Raw genomic sequence first — 24353 nt, forward strand, 5'->3', positions numbered from 1 at the left:
ATCCTATAAACTGCTGATTTCTGGGACTCTGGGCAAAGACATATGAAAGCAGGAGGAGCGCAGCAAAACTCCCAGAGCCCAGCCATGGGGATGCTGTAAATTTTTTACCAGAATAACTTTTTGGAATGAATCCAAGAATGGGATTCAGAGACAGACAGGCTGCCAGAAACAAAACACATTTGCAAGTATTTTCTCAAAAGGAAAACAGCTGCTGCACTTCTGGAAAGACTTGACCAGAATCTGGGGTACATGCAAACAGACAGGGGGAAAGAAAGGAAGGGAACTGAAGGACAGTCCTCTTGGGGCTTCACCCTCTTCTGGCAACCAAACTGTCTCAGGCTAGGGAGGAAAGTAATGTTTGAATAAAACATAGAGCCAGGTTCTGCTAATTTTAAGCACCAAGGGTAGTCAGAGATGCATTTGTGCTGCTCCACTCCTGGATGCTAGTTACCCTGGCTAGTAGATCTATCTGCAAAGAAGCACAGAGTATCATTTGTCCTCATATGGGAACAAATGCTGGAAGACAGGATTGTCTGGCCTAGTGCCCATGTCTTCTCTGCAAAACTTCTCCCTGTTCTTGTGGGAAGCATAGTGGTCACAAGCGATTTCTGAAAATGAAGCTCAGGTGCCATTGCAGGGTTTGTCCCAAAGAAAGAGAACAAAAAATGTGAAGCTCTCAACTAGTTTTAATCAGTATCCATGCTATGAGGTCATGTGGATTCATGCCAGGTGAGGATCTGCCTAAAACCACTCAATCAAAAGCACAGTGCCCAGCATGACACTTTGCATGGTTGGGCTTTGCTTTTATTCTTATCCTAAATTCACCAGCCTGAATTTCGTCTGTGTCTAAAGTTAAAATTGTTCTGAGCACCATCACAGGCCCATTGAGAAAAGCTGTATGTCTACGATTGATGTAGTTTAGTTTTCCATTAGTGGTTTATTTATCTGAGCCTGAAATTACCAAAATAAACCTGAATCCATCTTTCTTATCCAATCTATGACTCAGTTGCACATATTACACTTGACAAAAATGGAGTTACAGGAAAAGGGAGAAAATGGGATGGATTCTGGACAGATGTGCAGCAGCATAAATTGATTTCACTAGAGGCGCATTGATTGCACATTGATTTACATGAACTGAGGAGCAAGGAAAAAACCAAACCTGGAGTTGTGCAAAGGAATTAATCAAGTTGGTTATACAAAGGGCAATGAATAGGTCTGTGTATTGGATGAATTAAGTAATTTTTCTGCTTCCATGAGTGAGCCTTTCTATCCTTTTACATTTTTAATAGGCATTGTCTGAAAAACTGAAGCCTTTCTACTTTCCCAGTTGGTACACTGTTGGATATATGTGACACACTGGATTTTAGCTAAACTGTTCTGTTAACCCATTGAGTTGGTTAAATGTGTTCAATGTACTGTGCAGGCTTCCAACAGTGTCAAGTTACTCACACTGGAGTGTTGTGCATTCACACATTTCTGGTCTGCTCCCCCACTCCCTAACAGAGCAGTGCTAACTAGCTGCTGTCTGCAATCTGAGACTAAGGAGCTGAACTTGTGCAGCTCTAGCCCATCCTGAAAGGAAGGTTAAAAGGTGACTGATTTATCCAGCCTCATGGCCAACTATGCTGGCTCAGTGAAAGGGGATCAGAGCGTACCCATGGCCATCCAGCACACATTAACTTGTTATATGCTGCCAGCTTCATCATATAGTCCAGCCTTTTGTGCAGAGACGGTGTTTTTTGATCTTCTCTCCTGTAAGACAGCTAAGGACATCCAAGACAAAACTGCTTGTGCCCTCTGCTTGTGTACACAGGTGGCAGGGCATGGGATCCAGCAAGTATATGGGTAATGCGAAACACCCCTTGTAATGTCAGTTCAATTTAATTTGAAAATTGAGGGAGTAGAGCCTTGGTCTACCAATTCTCAGTACAGCAACATGTGATGGCTTCAGGAAGTAATTTGTCAGCTCCTACATTCCTTTATGTTTCTGAGTAATTTTTAGTTCCAAATAACTCTCACTTTCTCCCCTATATACACAAGCCATCTCAGGAACAATTGGTGATGTATTTCTTGCTTGCTAAAAAAAGATGAGGCCTGCAATTAAGGCCCAGGGAACTATCATCTCCCATGTTCCAAATTTGTGATTGCTTCAGGCACAGGCAAGGATGTCAATGCCTGAGGAATTATCACAGAAATGTTGCTGTTATTGACCTATATAGTACAACCTTCAAGAGACAAAATAATTGATGAAATGCCTTCTTTCTTCTTAGAGAAACAAAAAGGAATATGGCCTCTCCTCTCCCCCAACTCCACCCCCCCAGTTAAATCTAAACAGTTTGTATTAGAATGATGCTTTGGGTGTCCCATGCAATGCAGGCAGACAGCAGGAATGGTCTTCACTTTCCACATGCAGATGCCCAAATATACTAAGCTGTACTACTCACCATTGGCAGGCGTGTGGCCGTGCATCCTGCTCGGTTCCCAGGCAGGAGACAACATGGTATTTACTGTTACAGGTCCTGATCCAGCAAAGCACTTAAGCACATGTTGAGCTCTACCCATGTGAGTAATCTTGCTGATTTCAGTGGGTCTACTTGCACAATTAAAAGATAATCTTGTCAAAGTGCTCTGCTGGATTGGAGCCATGGCTGTTTATGTCATGTGAGCCACATATCTTCAAATTAAATTCCATAGTAAATAACACAAAATTTTTAATGAGAGGGTAGCTTATTATCCCTGGTGGTACTACACTCCTGGTCCTTCCTCAGCGGTCCCTCTTCCTGCTGCTTAGCAGTCGTTTGTGTGGCAGAGGGAGCACCACAGAAATGGCGTTTGCTGTATGTGCACATTTATTTTTATGAAAACCACAATTTGTCTCCTACACAACTCAGTCTCCTTGGGGATTGCCTGGCTGCATTTCTGGCATCATGGACACTCCACAAGGCCAAATCCCTTGTGATTTCTAAGTCCTCAGAGAACTGGTCCATAACCTTTTGTTTTCCTTTTATTCTGCCTATGATCCCAGGGATAAAAGCTCTTTTTAAATGTCTTGTTTCTTGTCAATCTTTCTGTTGCAATTCTGGGGCCATCTTGAACTAAAATGCTAGCCTAAACCTGAGCAGGATTTTTTCAGTTAAAGTTTTTTTGTGACTGATGTACTTCTAGGCAGACCACAGCAGCTGAGGAACCAATCTTTTAAGAGAAAAAGAATTGATTGGAAAAACTTAGTGGGAAAACTCCTGGCCAGGATTATTTATAACTATTCCAGATTTAATAATTACCTGAGCCCTTCTGGCTTGCACTTTCTGTTCCTTCCTTTATTTAATAAAGGGTTAAGGGGAGTTCAGGAGCTGGAACAGTCCAGAAAGTGAGTGGGGGCATAAATTCTGTACTGCTTAGGAGTCCTTAGTGCCCTCCTCCTGTGGATCAAAACATTACTTTCTCACTGCAAAATATGTCAGTCTTCTCACTTGCATCTTCTAAGAAATTGGTAAGTAGGCAAAGTTCTGTTAATAGTTTCCAATGGAAGTTTCTGACTAATTACTCCAATGGAGCTTTTCCAGGTGTGAACTGCTAGCTAATAGGACTAAATTGAGCAGAGGCAAGAAGGGAAGAAATGCTTTTGGTAGACTTTAAAACTGCTACTCAGCTCTCCATCTTTATGAATAAGGAGATGCATGCCCTACATGAACAGCTGCACTGCCGCATTTTCTCCTGTGCTCCCAAGTTTTGAAACCACCCGAGAAAACACCACGTCTTGTGAGCTGAAAGCAATGGGGTGGTTCGTCCTACCTTTCACTGTGAGGAGAGTCTCGGTAGGAATCGGGGGTCTCCCTGGCGTGCCGGAGGAAGCAGTTCCCTTCCCGTGGCCCGCCAATGCCATTGAGACGGCCCCGGGGCCCTGCTGGGCTGGCGTGCCTGCTGTTCTCCATGGAAGAGCTGACGAGCACCGAGTGGCTTTCAGAGAGGATGCTTTCAGTGTGGCCATTGCTCCAGCTGGAGAGCATCAACCAGGGAAAGAGAAAGGGGGAGTGTGAGAGTGGGCTTTGGCGGTAACTGTGTATGAGCAGAAGTTTAGACAGGGAAAGGAGGGGCTCTGTTGCCACACAGGATATACCCTTCGGGTGGGTAACTGGAGCTGCAGAATTTAGAGAATCCACAGGAATCAAGGTGATTTTGCATGTATGGATCAAAGGAGAGGGAAGGAGGGCTTTCCAGTCATCAGAACTGTCACTGATTTAGCAATTTGCATATACTAAAATTCAGTGTGACAGTATTGGAATGACATTCAGAAAATAAAGGTCTTTGTCAATTCCTGGGAAGATAATTAGTTAGGTGATAATTGTTAGCCTTAAAATGAAAACACTATGAAGGGAGCATAGATCTTCCCTGCTTTGTTGTTTCACACATTTTTTGGTTTTACAACAGCAACAGATCAGACATTACAGCTGCTATTTGCCGTCCCCTCTAGTACCTGTGGCTAGATGTCTGGGTGACTGTCACAGAATGATGTGTAGTTGAGGTGTAGTGGCTTGTAGAAAACGAGGTCTCTGTTTCTCGCTCGATGACATGCTCACTGGAGATTACATTTTTTGAAACGTACTGCTGAAAAAACCCAGACAAACCTCAGGTTTACAAACTGTAATTCACAGCACATTTGTAGACATAATTCCCAATCCCTCCTTCCCAGATTTCAACCTTTTGCATGTGCCAAAGCACAAATTTTGTCATTTAAATACATGCAGAAACCATACTGACACACTTGAGGACATTCATGTACACCTCTGTGTACATAGCCCATCTAGACTCAAAATAGGAGGAGACAAATGATGAAAGTAGCAAAGGTCTCCATCACAAACAAGCTATAAAAATGTAGTTAACAAGGGAATGAGTCCCAGTAGACAGATGTGTGGAAAAGCAACCTCCCATTACCATCAGATACACCAAAAATACTATTCTCTGATGGAGAAGACGGCAGCAGTTTGTGATAGCAATTTTTTTCTGCGTGGAGAAAGCCGAGAGAAATCAGTCACAAGCCTGCAGCAGCAGGTAGATGTTTAAAAGCTGTGGGGTGAGCTTTCCTGTGGCACTGGCAGCCTAGGCTGACACAGGTACAGTGAAACCTACATTGACGAGCTGGACGTTATCGGGTGGTGGGTTGGGGTGGTGAGGCCCATTGGCCATGTTCATCACGTTGTTCCTTTCCGAGCGCAGGCTCTGACGAAGGCGATCATGCAGCTTTTTCCTCTGCTTCCTGTGCGCGAAACACAGAAACAATTTTAATAGAAAAAAGGAGAGCAGCTGCACCTCTCAGCATATTGATGTTGGTGATAATAATGTAACATCACTTTTTTTGCCAGAATTTTCTCCACTGCTGCTAGAGCTCAAAGTAACTCTGAAAACCATAGGCCTAATTGCAGCTGGAGCTGTGGGGACTTGCAGAGGGGGAAAGATATTTGGGATCCCTTCCAGGAGTCAGCAGGACAAGGGGGGACAGGAATAAGTGAGAGGAAGAGGGAAGCCATTTCAAAGCAGTGCTCTGTCTTAGGAGGAGAACTTTTCCGCACTCAGAAGGGAGGGGGGAGATATTTTAACCCAGACACTTTGACACCCTCACAAGGGCCAAGGCAGAGCTTCTGACAGCCCATCAAGTTACACCTCTCCGTTCACCACAGAGAGCTGAGATGTCTATGCCTCAGGGCTTGCTTGCAGACACTGGAACACGGTCTTTGTGATGTGGCAGTTACACATTTTTTGGAGGGATTCATCACCTACCTCAACAGTGTACTTCAAAGACATAAATATGTTATAGAAGAGTGCAGACTAAGCCTCAGAAATCCAAAGTGAGAGTAAATGTCATAGGCCTGAGCCTACAGACCTCCTGGCAGCTCTGGAAGGTTTTTTGTTTCAGCAACATCAGATTTGCTCTGAAGCCTAATGATTACCAGGTGGATGCCATGGGTGCTAATGCATTTAGTAGAACTATCCATGTACTAATGGCATGATCTCTGACTGACTTTGATGCTTCTACTGTCTCCTGTCCTTAGCTGCTGTTTCCCTGCTTGCTAACAATGTGCAAGTCCTACAAGGAGCGCCTGAGGGAGCTGGGGACGTTCTGCCTGAAGAAAAGGAGGCTCCTTCCTGAAGAAAAGGAGGGGTTACCTTCTCACTCTCTACAACTGCCTGAGAGGAGGCTGTACCCAGGTGAGGGTGGCCTCTTCTCCCAGGCCAGTAGCAACAGGAAAAGAGGAAATGGTCTCCTGGGCCAGGAGAAGTTCAGGTTGGACATCAGGAGGAATTTCTTCATGTAAAGGGTTATGAAGCATTGGAACGGACTGCTCAGTGGGGTAGTGGAGTCACCCACCCTGGGGTGTTCAAGAAATGACTGGTCACTTAGTGCCATGGTCCAGCTGATAAGGTGGCGGTCATTCAAAGACTGGACACAATCTCACAGTTTTTTTTTCCAACCTAAATGTTCCTGTAATCCTTCCAGCTCTCCTCAGAAGAACTTTTCAGAATCATTACAAGCTGTCAGTAGCAAAACTTACAGCATAGTAAAACCTGGCTCTGCAGAACACACTAATTAAAACACCAAAATAAATAACCAGAGAAAGGGCTATTCAATTTCAGACTTAATTTATGAATATTACCCAGTTTTCTCTCATTACACTGGAGAACTTCCACCACACTCTCACAGAATCCAGGGCAGTGAAGGGAGGATGCAGACTTCAACACACTCTGGAATGCATATGACTTTGGCTGTAGCAAAAGCTAAAATACTAAGCTGTATGCAGATAGCGATGGCAGGGTAGGACAGCATCAGAGAGAACTATTTTCAATCCTGTTTTGAACTCAAAGGGGACTATTTCAAGCTTTACAGAAAAGGAGGAGTAAGGAAGTGCAATAAATATGTTGAAGCTTGATAGTAATGAAGCCTAAAGACAATGAAAACATGATTTGACATACAGCATTTCACATATTTTCTCTGTGTGTATGTGTCTGGATAGTGGAAAATGCTTAATTTATATCACATCACATGAATGGCATATGCAGATATATCTGTCTTGGAAATGCTCCTGTCTCAGAAGGATACACTCTGTGGTTCATGTGGACTTTATGCTTTGAGGATAACCAGGGATCATCTTAGGACATGTAAGCAGTTAAGGTGATAGAGATATTTGAGCAGTGCCAGGAGATATCTGAGCTACCCAAACACCTCCTGGGCTGAGAAGCAGCACTCAAGCAAGGTTTTAACTTGATTTAAAGCTCCCCTTCATGAGGCTCTGGAGACTGAGAACAATCTGAATTCCTGAACGTGGTAGAGAAAGCGAGTTCTAGAAGGAGTCTGAGTTAGTCATCCACAGGACTGAAATCCTGGCACATGTAATCTGGGAATCTGTCCCTAGAAATCTGCATTATTCTACCTTCAGTGACCAGTGTATTTTAATTTGCATGCTTTTATCTGTGCTGGTGGTCCTGTAGTAAAAGGACACTAACTGAAAAAAGAAATTACTCTACAAAACTGAGATGAGAGAATAACGGGTGTGTACTTAAGAAGCTTATATATTCAATGTAAATGATGTGCAAATAAAGTACCTCTGAATTAAGACTCAGTATCTGAAGCTAATGCCTTGGCAATTTAGTAGCAGTATTTCTTGCAGGGAGACCAACAAAATCTAAGCTATTAAGATTATTACATTGGTTGTTCTAACACCATTCCAAGATTTATCCTGGTTTCTGAGTTTTCCCCTATTTAGGGAAAAGAGCATATGCAAGTCACCTCACAGATACCAGTCTGGCATCACTGCTGCATTTGGAGGGCCATGTCCTGGCATGGGACGCTCATCAACAGCTTTTGAAAACAGTTAACTTTTGGTTCACAGTGATTGCTGATGTCTGGGACAAAAAAAGCATCCAGACCCCTGATGGATTCTGTGGGCTCTTTATACAGAAAATCTTACTTCAGGATCTCAACTAAATGTTTGTTGAAATACATGGGGATGTGATTTCTAAAAAGCAGTAATTGATCTGATTTTTTATTACTGTTTCAGCTGCTCCCCACTGACCACTGGCACAAGGTTATGGGTAGGAGCAGCTGTGTGTATGTGTCTGGACTCTTGCTGAGCAGAACAAATCATCTCCCTCCTCCCCCACTTTTAACACATCCATTACTGGTGGGGCTTAAAACAAAAACGAACTGCCAATCAGGCCTTGAAACAGTAAATCATGTTTATACAAACGTGGAATATTTATGATAAGGTCTTTCTGTGTTTTGGTGGGGAGATTTATAAAAGCAGCCAGTTTTGGCAGCAGAAATTCTGCTGATGTTCTGTGTAATTTATAGTCCAGAGCATCTCATGCATGTTTGAGAGTCACCCCCTGTAATTCAGAGACTCACAGAACAAATTTAAATGCCTACTTTTGCACTGAGAGCGCTTTTCTGTTCAATTTTTTGGCCTTTGGTGTATAGTAACTTTTACCATCATTAATTGTGTCTCAAGTACAAACAAATTAGGCTTATACATAAAATTCACTGCTGGAAAGCAACGTGATTCCAGGGTTGGAGTTTGTTCCTTTCCAGCAGGGGAAACCAGCTGAAATGGGTGATAGAAAAGAAAGCAAACAAAAAAAGACAAAAAATTTCAAATTACATCTGAAGACTGAGAATCTTTCAGATACCTCTCTTAATTTTGCTGTGCTGATGGACATGGAGACTCACATTCATCTGGCTTGGACCAGAGCACCCTGGTCACATGTTTGTCTCTTAAGCTCACCTCTAGAGAAACCCAGATACAACCTTATGCCCAGAGAAGCTACAGTCAACTGGGAAGGCCCTGACCAACAACCACAGATACAAAATAGAAGAGAAAAGTTTACTTGGTTTTGCAGTAGGCCACCACACACATGATGCCAACTACTAGAAGAGCAATGCAAATGCCAGTTATGGTCAGCACCCGTTTCTGGTACAGTTCCTCAGCTTCTAGAAAGGGACAAAAACAGAGAAAGTCACAACATGGAGGATGGCTAGGCAAGGAGCACACAGTCAACAGCTGTCATGCTACAAACCACCGCACAGATTCACACAGCCACACCAAGACACAGCCACCACACTTCAGGCAGACTCATTATTGACTGCAAGAACAGGACTACACCACAAACTATTAACACAATACTGGGGATGAGAACAATTACAGAATTACAGTCAAAAGTCACTTTTTTTTTTTTTTTTAAGCCAACAAGAATATTATCTAAGAAACAACTTCTTAGTTGACAAACACAGCATTTGCTGAAAATAAAAATGAAGTGTGGTAAGGTAATAACAAAAATTTGCAAATGCTTTGAAAGTTTTGCAAAGACAGCTGGAATGAAAGCCATTTTTACAGGTTTTATGAGAAATTTATTTTCTTATTATCTTTTTTGGATTGTTTTCACATGCAATATCCCTCTGGTCCCACGTCAATTTATATCTCAGCTGTCTTTACAGGAGAAATTTTAAAATACTCTTGTACATTTGAGACATGAGCTTGGCTTGTAATTATATCACCAATGGAAATGAAGACAGGTTTTGAGCTCAGACTCTTTCAGACTCTTTCTCAGTGCTCCTCCTAAAACACAATATCCACAACCAGCAGTGCCTTGTGTGAGAGAAATGCAGAGTTTCAACTTGTTTGTGACCAACAAAGGAACTCTCTACCTAGGGTGGCAGCTTGCTCAGTGATGACAATTTGTTACCAATCTCAATTATCGGAGATATTTCACTTTTATAAAGGTATTGGTAGCGCTGCTAATGTTTGGGCTGGAGCTACTGATGCTTTCCAGCCTTGCTCGTGCTTGGCAGAGAGCAGTGCTGAGTGCTCTGCTGGGGAAATGTTATGTAAGGAGTTCTGAAACTCAGGCGCGTTCTGTGTTGACACTTTACAGAGGAGGATTTGTGCTCCTGCTGTTAGGACAAAAATGGATGTCTAGCTTTACTCAAGTCTTGGTTTTGATTAAGCAGAGAGAACAATAGTGATCTGCCATATTAACCACAGTCAGAATACCAGCAGGTGATTAAAAATAAATGAATGAATTAGAACCGCACAGCTTTGCACTACCTTTGGGATAAATGTCAGCATTATTCCTGCTGGAAGGGACTTACATCTGTCTGGTACAGAGGAGCACAGTGATCTCTCACATGTGCCATGTATCTCTCACATGTCCAAATGATGTGCTGTCATAAATGACAAATCAGTTCAGAGGAAAATACTCCTTACTGAACAGGGAGTAGACTTCCCTTCTTTGTGTTTCCTGGGCTTGTCTAGTTTTATTTTAAAGTTGCTGGGGGTAAGTGGCAAATACTCCATGCAACAAACCAAAAAGCAAAAATAAATCTTAATTTCTCTGATACAATGCACCACAGCATGGAACAAGTTTGTCTTACAAGCCAAACCCACTGTAAATCAAACACCAGCAAACAGGTCATGAGCACTGTCAGACAAAATTAATAGCACTAATTATTAACAAAGATGGGGGAAGAGGAAAGAAGAAGTGAGTGTGGTGAAACTAGGATGCTGCAAAAATTTATTAAAGAAAAATAAATATCACTCCAAGAACAGAAAGTCAAAGAAGAGAAGGAAGAAATGGCTGAAACTCCAACCGCACCAAACTATGACAAAGAAAAAGAGGAAGGTGAAATAAAAGGAAAGACAGGAAAAAAAGGATACAGAAGTAAACTACAGGCCTGGCACAGCATGCTTGGAAATGGAGAAAACCAGAGAGAAAAAATGCTTGGGGACAAAAAAAAAAGGTTGAAGCAGAGTGTGAAGGGATTTCTCATACAGCATAACTCCTCACCTAGGCTAGTTAGTGGCACTGGATCCCCTTCCCTTTTTTGCCCCTTCTGAAAGCGCTTATTAGTTAGCCATGGAAATGGTGTATTACAAGGATGTCACAGGAAACAGGAGAATTGTGCTAAGCAATTTAGGGGCTAATTTGAAATGCTTTGAATTATTATTATTATTTTATTGTCATGCTGTCAGCTGTTAGCTTATGAAAGCAAAATGAATAATGATGTATCAACCTCTTTTTTTTTGTTTTTGAGCACAAGGGAGAGGAAGTAGAAGATTAACAGTGGACACTCTGCTCAGTTTTTGTACTGAAGGAAAAATTGCACTGACTCTGGGGGGTTTGGTGCAGGCTGAGGCAGTTGCAAATGAGCTGGGCAACTGGCTGGTGATGGCCTGAGTGAGTTTGTCAGTGGGCCGAGGCTGGTTTCATATGTGTGGGACTTTCTGGGTGCTCACTCACTGCAGGGGATGGGGGATGATGAGAGGGAGCAGGGCTGTGGGTGCAGCCCCGAGCAGTGCTCCCAGCACCAGCAATATTGCTGGGACTATAGGTCTTGATGGGCATGAGAAACTAAATCCCTGGATCTGCTTTCATAGCCTTACTTCCCTCCTGTGCCCTTTGAAACAAGGCCCAAAGGAAAAAGCAGCTTGGCATGGTATGCATGAATGGTGGTGCTGCCATGTCCTCCCTCAAACTCCAGGAGCAAGGTCTGCCTAGGAAAGCACTTGGGCATGTCATGCCCAGCAAACCAGCAAGGTCTCAGGTAAACAGGGCTGTGCTCCTGGCTGGCAGGGGACAGCCAGCGCCAAATGAGGGATGCCCAGGTGTTTTGCGGGGCCAGTGAGGGTGACAGGATGCTGGCAGCTGGGACGTGACTGGGATCCTGGTCAAGGATTTGCAGATGGCATGCTGCCTCAAAGACAAGCCTTGGACTCTGTTTAAGGGCAAGAAGAGTTTTGTGAAGAACTCCTGTGGGGCACTTGGGTTACACTACATCTTGCCCCAAAACTGCCTTCTGTCTCTGACCAGCGTTAACGTTTATTGAGTCAGTTAATGGCACCCAGCTAAATTACACATGCTGATTAAACTACCTTGAAAAAAATTTATAGCAGCCTTGCAGGAAAATCTGTAAAGAATTTTATGTGCAGAGAGAATTTAGGAAAGATTTTACCCTGTTAAGTATTAAAAATAATTTCAATAAGTTTTTTACCCTACAGAATGCTAGGAAAATCAAATCATAATAATACTTAAGTCAAGGTATTACATAAACAGCCTTTCAAATATTCATATTATGCAGTTAATTTCACATTACTCTAATTTATACATAACTGATGATATGTGAAGTCTTGAAGTTGCTCTGTTTTAAAGTTTTTCTTCTTACATATCTCTGGGGATTTTTAAAAGAATTTAATTCCAAGAGGTTGTTCTGCTAATGTAATTTCAAATATAAAGCATAATTTGCATGTCAGTCTTTTAAAGGACTTTAATTTAACTCCTCATATGCTAATGTAGCTGTACGTCTTCCACTATAATCTAATACATATGAGTGGGAATTACTGCTAACTTAGGATAATAATAATAACAACAAGAAGCTGGGTTGTGAGTGATTTTTAAAATTTGGCCTTGTAATGGGTTTTCCACAGTTCACAGCTAAAGCTAATGACATTTTGTGGGGGCATTTTTAATAAGAACATGAATGAAAACTGCCTCACAGTCTGTTTTTTTATATTTTTATTTACCAAAAATTATGGGAGATTCCAAAGTAAAAATGACCTGAATTTCAAGTTAGCCTATTCAAGTAATGCATTATTTGTACCTCTGAATACAAATAGCTAGTCAGATAAGTACAGTCTATTCATGAATAAGACTTAAAAGATCTATTTCTATTATATTTAAAGCTGAAGTGTAAAAACAGTATCCATTGCCAATGTTCTTGTTGAGCTTAGTTTTAGAAATATTCAATTTATTTGCTGACTTGAGGATCTGGAGTCTAGCTGTAAACTTCTACTTAAATTCCTAAATAACTTTCAGTCCACTTTGATTCTACAGACCTGGAAAGGAATGTATATATGCATATAATTTACAGATATGTATAGGCAATTGGTTTACACATGATGTGTAACCACCAAGATGTGAGTTTAGACATGAAACTTGACTTGAAAATCAGAGCTCAACACTGCAAATTTGCGTAATTTTAAGTGGCCAAAACAGTTTCTACCTTTTAATATGCTAGTTAGACATTTTGCTTAACACTTACAGTATTTCCAAAACCTGGCAACCCAAGAAAAACTCACCAAAAGCAGAGGTCAAAACTAGTCAAAACTATACATCAGAAAAAGGAATGTACACAATGTTATGATCACTCCGTAATTCCTAGAAACTCCTTAAGTCTATTAATATCCTATCAATATTTTGATGACCATTTTAGTGAACTGATCTCCACTAACACTTTGACAAGGGTTGTTGTTATAGCTGTATGATCCCTTTTAAAGCATAAAGAAATTGGTTAGGAATTGAAAAGGGGAAGTGGTGAAAAAAAAATTAAAAGGGGTTTATCTCTCAGGGTCTAGAATCTGCAGGCTAAAAGGAATGATTGTTCCATACCCATAAATTCAATCCCAAGATGCTCTGCCAATGCAGAAAGTTGTCAAAAAAAGAAAGAAAAAGGAAAAAGTTTCAGAAAAGAGCAATACACTGTACTTAAAAATAAATTACATATGAGAATTACAGCTATTCTGTGTCTGCACATGAAACAGGACAAAGGGCACATGGTTATGTGGACAGTGCTCAAGTGCACCTTTCTTAGCTATGTGACCAGACCTTCTGCAAGGCTTATACACAAAAATATGTATATATGGAGCATCTGAGCAGCCACAGTCCAGGGAACGCAACAGGAACCATTAACCCTTAAAGATCTTACTGAGATGAACAGGGCTAAGCATGCCATGTACAATGGCTGATTGTTTTGGGAACATGACAGGAAAGGGATGCTCTATGAAGGGCAGCATACCCCTGTAAATGGGTTGTGCATTGCTCTCCCTTCTGACCCTGCTTCTGTGCCCGCAGTGTGTACCCTTGCTCTTGAAGGCTGTGACCCAGCGGCGGCTGGCACTGATTACTCAGTAGTGGGAGTCTGCTGCTTTGCAAATGGACTGCAGCAGGCCTCCAGCTTCTGGAAAATGAGGAGCCAACCCCCTTTCCCTGTCTTTGGACTGTGCCGTGTTGGCAGAACAACTTGTTGATCAGCTGTATGGACCCTGGGGTGCAGGGGTCCTGATCCCTTACACAAATCACTGCCTAAATCAGTACACACAGGCCCCAGCACCTGTGGGTCAAGAGGAACACAGGTTTCCCCTCAGCAGGTACCTTAGGAGACCCTCCCCATGGGGCCAACACCACAGCCATGGTAGCTCTTGCCTTTTTTTGTTCTTGCATGCTGTGAAATTTACATCCAATGATAATTTTCACAGCAAATGGATTTTTTAATGTAGTTTGCACACATGGGGAATGTAAATTCTTTGTTGTCCATCAGTAACATTTTAAGGGTTAAGTACGTTGGAATCCATCCAGGTCTCTTCCTAAAGGGCCAGTATCACATGCCTACCTGACCTCTGCTAATGATATACATTAGTTGTAGAGAAGGCTTGATTAAATCTTCAGTAAAAAGAATGACATGCCCATGCACATATATTGCTGTAATTATGCTTGCTTATAGCTAAGACACCTAGTTTGAAGGTAATTTAATTTTAGGGGAGTCATTCATATCATGCAGTTTCTATTTCATATAATTCAATAGGGAGTTGGTATTTAAAATCAGAATATATTCTGTCTGGAAGGCCTAATAAGAAAACATGCTGAAGAAACATGCATTGCTTATTCAAACCTAGATGTTATGTAGCTCTGGCTTATCTATGGTATTCCCAGTTACATTCCTTAGATCTGATAAGCAGAACATCCCAACACTTCTCATTTTATAAACAGGTGATTATTTTTGATATTTTCCCACTTAGCCTGAAATTTTTGCACGCTTTTTACATGCAATGTGGCTTCTATTGAATATTTGTCTCTGGGTGCTCTAAGAATAAGTACAATTAATTATTTTTAACAACTCTGTTTTCATTCTGGTTGTGACTGGGTGGGGGATATGACAGACTTGTAGGAAAAATGCTTAGGAAGCAATTTCTTTTTCACCAGAGTAATTAAAAACTACAACTTGTTGGATATATTGTAGCCTGCTGAGATGCAGGGTCTACAGAACAAGAGGAGGGTGCTGGGAAACGCAGAACAGAATCCTTGAGCACGGCATGCTCTGTTTATGAGTGGCGTGCCACAGCTGCGGTTGAGGGGGCTGCTGGATTCAGGTGGGTGGGCAGCCAAGGGACACGGTGCTGCCCAGGGATGGGTGAGCACCACCTCAGGTGTTTGTAGAGAACTTGCACCTGGCAAAGACAGGACCCATCTGGATCAACTGCAACAGCAGAGAGGTCCAGGAAGACCGATTCCAACTCTTAAGCACCAAAGTGTCATGTTTCTTTCCGTGGGTAATGAAAAATGCTAAAAATATAAGTTTTTCTTCATGCAATTTCAATTAAAAACAAACTCAAATCTAAACTACCAAAGAGCAGACCCCCTGTCTGTCAACAATTTCTATTTAAGAGACTGGGATACAGTCTTTTTGTGACATTTAGATTCCCCTTGGATCCAAAATCGGGTTCATTTCAATAGTACTCAGGTTGCAAAATTGGTTTTGAATTTAATACATTAAGTTCAAAACCAATTTTACAACCTGAGTACTATTGAAATGAAGTCCTGTGGCTCCTGTAAAAGTGACCATTGGTTCAAATCTCAGGAGTGTGGAAAATTTGTCCTTTCATAAATGAAGTATCCTATCATAGCAATTTTAGCACTTAGTGAATATTAACTGAGCAGTTTATAGTGAAAACCTGTTTTTTAAAATTCTGAGCAAAAGATGGACAATGGAATTTTTGAAACCTGCTCGTTCATTTAGGAGTCTTAGTCTCAGCACATAGAGTGTACAACTTAGGGTGCTGAAAGGCTTTAAAAAATGAAAATTTCAGGTGAAATTGTCTATTACCCTCATGCAGATGTGACTCCTTCTGCATGAGGGTAATAGAGAAATATGTAGAAAATGAGAAATACTGAAGTAGTAGAATAGCTAAAGGCAGACTTTTGAAGACCTGTACTTTATATGAAAAGGCTGAAAAATCAGGCCATCACACAGTAACTGCAGTTTTGATCATCCTTCTAGAACATCAGAGCTTTTCTCTTGCCCCCTTTAATGCCTCAGCCAGCTTCACTGTGACAATATGAGACAAGGGCCATTATAATCTAAAAAGAAAATTCCTTCCACCCCTCTTGGTACTGTCCCTCTTGCTCATCAGGGATGGCAGAGCTGAAATGGACACTGTTTAAACTGGTGCCTCGTGCTGAAGGATGGCATGGACCATGTTCAGGTGACGCCCAAGAACGGCCACAGCCTGCCCCCGGCCAGTTCTAAATTCACAATTCATATATAATTGTTAACTAGTCAAGTAACCAAGTGCATAGTCCCTTTGAGTGAGGTCCTTGGTCCATCTGGGGCATTTGAGAGGACAAAGGGTTCACCTGTGATTAAACTCTAGGGACATTCCGTCGGCCTTCTATTAATTCATGGTTTTATCACTGTTTCTTATCCCAGGGACCATTCTGCACAGCGCTGCTGTAAGAGTTCTCTTGCCTAACTACATGAAAATTACCCAAAACTTTCAATGTTAAGTCATTACTTTTGCTCTCCTCCATTTGCTTTGCTTCCTTTACTACAAGGGGGAAAATGTGTGAATATTCATACGGAAAATGCATGGAATTGATGTATTTTCGCAACAATTTGTGGACTGCCTTCTGCTGTCTTATGGATCAGTGGTGGATTATGAGTCTCAAAGTCAAAGCAGTCACAGAAAAAGCCCAGGGCTGCACACCTGGTAGCAGCTGTGACTGCTATGCTCAAGGAAAGGACACTCACTACAAGGTCCGCCCAGCCAGGCTTGTGAGATGAGTCAAGCTAGCCTTGCACTTTGTTTGGACAGGGCATTTCCAGAATGCCCAGTGGTGCCTTGTTCTCATCTGGCAAATGGTCCTCAGCCCAGTAGCTTCAGGGCTCTTAAATACCAACTCCAGGGGAGATTTCTGAAGAAAAATTTTCTTTAACAGCCAAATGACGACAGTAACAACTCATCTGTAGGCACACTTGGCTTGGAACCCCACTGACTCTTTCTTTCCAAATGAAGAAAGACCCTTCTAAAAGCAAGTGAAATTAGATAGCTGTATGGTTCACACATACACTTTTGTTTCCTACTACCACTTACACTGTTTAGCTCCTCAGTTTACTCTGTACTTTGCAAAAGCTGCATCCACAGAACTAAGTTTATCATCCACAAAATTGGGTGCAAAATATGAGCTTGGCTTTAAGTCCCAGATGTAACATTTGCCTTTAGAGAACTGTCTAAGTCCTCTGTTAAATAACATGGTCTGGTCTGCCTTGGGTATGATAATAAAAAGTAATATAAATGCTTCTTCATTGATTTTTTTTTTGGTTAAGTATAAATGTGCCCTCAGTGGACCCTTTCCAAAAGTGTAATTTCAAGATCTTAAGCAGTATAAGAAATCAGATGTTGCAGTGCAGATGCAGGGCAGGCAGAAGTGCCAGACTCTCATAGCCATTGGCTGGGGCTCTCAGAGTGGCCTAAGGTAGGTAGAGGTGTGCTCTCTGCCTCTGGAGAGGAAGTGCTGACCAACTTAAGTACTAATAACTATGTGTAATTCTTGCAGCAAGGCAAGAGCATCTGTGCCTTTTCCATGGCGTCAACTTCAGAAAATCTCAACCTGGTGTTTTTAAACATCCCAACCAGGGTTAGGAAACTGAAAAAGAAAGAAAGGAAAACCTGCCTAAACTTTTTTTTTTCTCCTAGGTTGGAAAATGAATTTATAATCAACATACAATTCTTCTTTAGTTTTCAGAAAAAATTCAGCAGCAAACAATGGATCTTATATTTTTTACACCACCTCCTTTTAAATTATTATTCTAAGATCAGAAAATCTGAACTGCACTTTCCACCACAATCCACAGAAAAGGCCGCTGAAATCTAGCATTTGATAAACAAATACCGTAATAGCATTAAAATTTTTAGTGCCATCATTACCAGAGGCATTTAAATATAACTCACACTAATAAAGCTTCTAAAGTAGGGCATAAAATGCACACTTGAATGCTGGAAGGTCCGGTCCCCAGTCAGCACTCTTGGGATTTATGTGGGTAGCTTCTTTGATGGAAAGTATGAATTATGTATGGATGTTTTTCATCCATCAGTATAAGAGAAAACCTGTGCACCTCTTCAGGCTCCAAAATGTCCAGCACATACTTACAGCTTTTTGTCCTATATACCACTGGAAATTAAACTAAGCTAGCCTATAGTCTTTCTGTGCTGGCAAGTAGTCCATCAAAAAAGTTTCTATAATACTGCTTTTAGATCATAGTATATTCTGATGCCAGGAACAATCAAATGTAAGTAGTACACTTGCATTTAAATGTAAAACCTAAGCAATTTTCTTGTATGTTACCTTTGATTTTGCTATAGCCAATAAGAGAAAATAAAGATATAGTGTACCTTCTGCTACATCCTTGTCAAATAATAATAATTAGCCCATTTCCCCATGGGAAACCTTATGGGATGTGACTACAGTGTTGATTCTAGCAGTCTGTGTATATGTGTGTCTGACACTTTCATTTGGCCGATTAATCTTTGATCTCTTGCACCTGTTACTCACAATACTCAAAACATGTTAGACCTCATTGTTTAAGTAATGTCTTTTTTCTTTTTCTTTCTGTGCTCTCTCCACTGAAGCTTGGACAAGGAGGAGGAAGAAAATATTGATCCTGTTTGGCAAGTGCTCACTAGAAACAATGTAAGCACTTCAATTACATTTAACCTCTAGTTCCAAATGTCATATATAAGTAGAGGACTAGCTACTCATTCTTTGGTTGAGGGAGTGCTGGCCTGTATCATGACTCTTAAGCTTTTTGTGGCAAATAAAAGGGGAGACTTTCAAAATTTCATTTTTGTACTTTTTCTGCTTGATGTCAGCAGGGAGTCCGTATCACAAAGTCAGAATTAATTTCACAGCATTCTTGAGCCTTGCATTTCCCCCTACCCTCAATGCCCAACAATCTCAGGATTGCTTTCTGTTATAATTTGCAATTGCTTTTTGTTATCATTTTCATGCAACAGGCAGAGACAATCAATATTAGGCCTTAGGCAACAAATCTAGTTACAGATTAAAAAAAAAAAAAATTGAAGGAAAGATGCAGCGACAAGAAAGCAGCACCGACTGAGCATGCTTCTACTGTGGCACAGACAGAAAAGTAGTGGACGTACTGTAGAAGCTGGCCATTACGTAGTTTTGGCAGCGATCACCAGTAAATTCATTTGGGCACCTGAGAGGAAAAACAAACAAAAAAAATGGTAGAGAAAAAAACAGAGAAAAGAGAAGAGGTGAATATATGCTAAGAAAGAAGCTCCTTCAGTGTCAACTGATATGACTTGGTGAGTTCACTTTCAGAAACTGAATCTCGGTTTAGTGTGTTAAAATAGGTCAGGATGTTGAGAGCAAGTCATTTGCTCTGTGGAAATGTAAAGAAATACCCCCTGCAAAACCAGCCAAAACCAAACCAATCCAGATCAAAATGTGTTTCAAGATCTGAGACAGAAATTCACCATTCCAGAGACCGAGATTGGTTTTAGGATGCTCTTTCCACAAGGCAGCAAGACACAAGATCTGTACATAGTCATCTCCATGAGTTTGGTCTTTTAGGGTTGCACTTAGCTGCAGTCTCCCAAAAAGGAAAACTGCCAGTGTGTGCAAAACAAATGCATCTGTGAATGAATGGAAAGATCAAAAATCACACAAACGAGAAATATTTTGGAGGTCAATAATGCCATGGTGTACAGATTGTACTTCAGAAAACCAGGTCACAAATTAGTGAGTAAAGAGGCCGGTTCCAGCTGAACTGTGAAAACACCAAGTACTATTGATTTTGTTGCTGTAGTTGGGGAAGAAAGCAAAGTTCAGATTATTTTAACATACTTTCTTGGTTTTGGATTTTCATGGGCAGAGTTTCAGTACATCTTGCTCCAGTGAATCCAGGTTGGCACCTAAAGGGCAAAAATGTGATAAGCAATAGTACACCAAAACCACTGCACTAACAGACTTACATCTGCTGGTCTATGGAGTGCAAGTGCATTAAGTGACCTCCTGGTTGGGTGTTACTGACAAATGATCAGAAGAGAGGCAAGAAAGTACAAGTTTTCCAGAAGATAAAACTTTGCAAAATTTACAGCAAAAATCCATCAGAGGAAAAAAAAAAGTATTTTCCCTTGTCTGTTTTGAAAAAGATAGAAGAATCATGGCTAGCAAAAATGTGTACCAGCTCACTGCTTATTCCATCTCATGAAGGGCCCAGATTGAGTTCTTTTTAAAAACTTGCAATGCAGTGCATAACAACAATTTACACTGTTGCTTTCATTAGTCACATAAAATCTATGAAAATACCATGATTTTCTTATTTCTGTGGTGGCATATTGTGTCTTCTGGTAATTTGCTTTGAGGAGGAATAGTTAGTACAGCGATCACCAATAAGCTGCAAAAATCCAAAAGGTGAGAAGACAAAGTCAGACCCAAAGGGAAGTATATTCAAAATGGCTCACAAGAAGGTAAAATAAGTCAGTCCAGAAAATAAGTAAAATGAGAGGGCAGAAGTGCTCCCAAGATTTGCAGCCCTGGAGTTATCTGTCCTTCCAGTTCATAAGCTCTTCTGCAAAAAACTTCAGGGCAGCTTTCTCCTTGATCATAGAGAAGGAATTTCTCTTCTATGATTTGCCCATCTTTTCTGCTGCTGCCTACCAATTCTTCCTTCATCTTCATTCTCCATGGTGGGGCAGGGCTCAGGCTCCCAAAATATCACCATAGACAGGCTTCCTATGCTTCAGACTTTAGTGTGAATGACTGTCCACCATACTAAGGATCTACAGATTTCAATCTTTCCTCTTTCTGTTTCTTCTCTCCACTCTTACTCAGCATTAACCTGAAATTACCTGGTATCTGCTCCTGTGAAAACATTTCAGTTGTGTTGCCTGTCTTCGTGATGCTTTCCATGACTTTGCCATCATGCAAGAATCTCACACTCTTTTTCTCCTGCTGATGTCATAGGTGCTGGCCTCTTTTTCAAATTTCTTCATAAGTTGCTTGCCACATGCTAAAAAGCCTTACTATTTGCAAATACTTGTTGGTCAGAAGAATCCTCCATTTCTTCTATCCATCTGAGTTTCATGTGTGCTGAAAGCTGTCCCAATATTTTAAATTCTGCTTTTCCACAATTGCCTCTAGCCCTAAAAAACAGGGATGCTGCCCTCGCACAAGTGAGACTTTCAGAAAATCTCTTTGGGAAAGGATCAGTGTCAGGGATAAACACCAGTATCTTGTTCAAATAAACCATGCAGGAATGGTATTTGTGTAATGAAGGTATATTTTGAGGATCTGAAGATGATTCTTTGAACCTGATTTGCTGCAACGATATATTTGTTTATTAAGGAAGAGAGTTTGGGTTCTTCAGAGCCAAAGTCGCCTCTTTTGGCGAGTACCCAGTGTGGAGAGATCCCAGTCTCCACAGACATATTCAGCTGAGAAAAAGCAACAAGGGTAACTCTGTCTTCAGAAGATGTTTTTGCTAGGCATAACAAAAGACTTTGCACATTTGAGAGAAGGTAAAGTGCTTTTGATAGAAAGAATTTTGATCTGTGTTAATGAATCACCAATAAAAATATTCTGCACTTGTTAAATGGCTGTCCCTGGAAAGCTGGCATTTGCTCATGCTTGGCTTTCAATTCACAGGGTCCTTTACATCTTTGTCATCAGGCTAAATGCTACAAATTCCCAAGGAATGTGATTGAAAGCCTCATGTTTTCCTCCTGCCACTGGCTGCTGGTGGTTGCTTGCTTTGTCTGTACTAGTTTTCAGATGTTGGTGCAGCTGTGGAGGTGATGAAAACAACTTGAGCACTGGTATAGACAATGCAGAAATCACTTCCAGACCAAGCAGGGCCAGCCCTGTTGAGAAGGTGCCGAAAACAGTTCTAGTGTGTTTATACTGCTTTGAAACCATTGTCAGCAAATGGGCTGCAGCATCTGCCTCGAGAATGAGCCCAGGGCGGCACAGACGAGAGGAAAGCTGAGATGAGCCTGTCCACTTACAAGGATGTGTGAATGCTAAAGGTATTTCATTGCTCAGATGTGCACTGCAGCAGTTTCCACAGTTTCCAGTTTGAAAGGTTGTTTCCTGTGGACCGTACTTTTACAATCAGTTTGCTATGGTGTCCTTTCCCAAACACCTTTTCCTACTCAAAGTTTTCAGACATTATTTCTTGTTGTGTTTTTTTTTTTTTTTTTTTTTTTTTCCTAGATCATTATCCATGTAGCATTTTCCTTTAGGACAGTAGCAAAAGTTGAGGTCACACAACTTAGAGCAAAATGTATATGTTTGTGCTCTGAGAGCCTTGTAATTTTGTTTCTGCCTTAAAAAAGGCTACTTGAACCATTTATTTCTTGTATTAACAGGGTAAAACCAAAATAACAAACCACATATAACAGAATAATTGCTTTTTTCCTTCTACACACACTAGTTGCAAAGAGCAGCATTTGCACATGTTTGGTGGACGCTTCTCAGAACACTGAACACATATAATCAGACTGTTTTTCATCACAAGGGAAATGGCTGAATGGTTCGTATTTCCATTTCATTCACTGCCTACAAACAAATGCATTGTGGGAGAGAATTTTTTTTTACCATGGGAAGTACAGTACTTAGTAATCCATTTCATGGCCTAAATCAGAACTAGTATTTCTATCCTGTCTCTTGAATGAATACTTCTCGAATTTCTGCTTGCAAACTTGCTGGTTTGAAGAAAATTCTGCCCATTTCTATTCTACAAAGGCCTTTGCATGGAGACAGATGTAGAAAATGGCTGTATCATTAAATAGTACATAATCCACTCCTTTGCTGTTAAGAAAAGCAGCAGCACACTTCTGTTAAGACAGTAGCATTTTTTTCACCCAATGAAATTCCGTTGTAAATTTCATTTCTTCAGTAATAACAAAACCACTAGAAAAGATGATGTCTGCAAGTTGGAAATCAATTGGTCAGATTATCAAGACCTTCATGGTATGAAGCAGAACACTCCAAAAGTGTAACAGATCTTATATTCACATAGATTTTTTTCAAGAAAGAAGGAAATGCTAGGAATTTTGCATTTATTGAAATCTTTTTTCTTCAGTGAACCTGGGGATGCATTTCCAAGAGAATAAAAATTACTTAGGAATCCCAGTCTCACAGGAAGCCAGTAACATCCAGGCTTCTTAAGTCGACGATGTTTTCAAAATGTGACTCATGTTTTTACGAAGCTTCTGAAAATTTTATACACTAGTTTATTTAAATAGTCAAAGCTTCCTATTTCATCTGTCCTATTTTGAGAGTGTTTTACTCAGTCTTGGACTTAATTAAAATACGTGTGGGGAAAATACATGCTACCACAGATGCAGCTGTACATTGCTTTACTACGTCTTCACACATTTCTTGAGCATTTCACATGGTTACCTTGTGAAAGCAAGGAATTTTCTTGAAGTTCACACTAGTATCCAGAAGAGCAAGATCTGATCCTGTCCAGATCATCACTATGTATATAATAAAACTTTATTTTTTAATATGTAGCCAGATTTTAACTGAAGATGAATTTAGGATTTTTTTTTTTTAGTAGAATAGGGAATTTAAAAAACAGAGATTACTTGGAAAATTCCATGGTTGTTTTGAATCTGAGTCATGTTTTTTTGGTTAGGGATAAAACCAATTTAGAATGATATGGCTCATGCTTTAGAAATTTTGTTTTTGCTCTTAACAGATGGACCATATGGAAAAATGTGAACTTGCTACTGAGGCAGAAATATGAAGAGCAAGTACCATATTTCAAGCATTCTGTTTCCACAAGCATGTTCTGGGAGTAGATTTGTTTTCTTAGAACAATGAAGACAATGTGTAGTAGTGAGATATCTATTTTAGATAACTGGGATGTTAGAATAAATAGGGGACATCTTTATTTTTAAAGAAGTAAGAAGAAAACTATATTTTTTCCCTTCATTTTCATCCACTTTCAAGTACTCACTTTTACTTCTTATGTAGCAGAATTGCATTGTTGTACTACACAACATAAAATTTTTGTTCTGGCAAGTATTAGAGGGCATAGCAAGTGGCCCTGCAAAATAATGGTAGCCCTGACTGTTCTCAGGGTAAGAATTCTTCTCCACTGCCTTCTTGTAAATGAGATTCACCCTGTCTAAGTTTACAGCTCTGATGCTTTTTCCAAATAGGTCTTGGACCACCCAGGCAGAGGCACATCTGCCAAATCTGGGAATCGTCTTTTCCTT

General features: G+C 40.7%; 1 protein-coding gene across 4 annotated transcripts in view; it reads right to left on the reverse strand.

The window, feature by feature from the left end:
- The window catches only part of NRG1 (neuregulin 1), a 103107-nt gene that overhangs the window by 6684 nt on the left and 72070 nt on the right, over positions 1-24353 (reverse strand). The window contains exons 4-9 of one of the 4 annotated variants that reach the window (XM_058043959.1): positions 19260-19318; positions 13435-13458; positions 8881-8980; positions 5131-5257; positions 4478-4608; positions 3796-3999 (exon numbers count right to left, since the gene is read on the reverse strand). In XM_058043959.1, coding sequence (XP_057899942.1) covers positions 3796-3999; positions 4478-4608; positions 5131-5257; positions 8881-8980; positions 13435-13458; positions 19260-19318 — 645 coding nt within the window. Of the gene's footprint in view, positions 1-3795; positions 4000-4477; positions 4609-5130; positions 5258-8880; positions 8984-13434; positions 13459-19259; positions 19319-24353 lie in introns of all 4 variants that reach the window. The other 3 variants (XM_058043958.1, XM_058043957.1, XM_058043960.1) reach the window with 3 other exon arrangements.

This window comes from Melospiza georgiana, chromosome Z (genome assembly GCF_028018845.1).
Source record: "Melospiza georgiana isolate bMelGeo1 chromosome Z, bMelGeo1.pri, whole genome shotgun sequence".
NCBI lineage: Eukaryota > Metazoa > Chordata > Aves > Passeriformes > Passerellidae > Melospiza > Melospiza georgiana.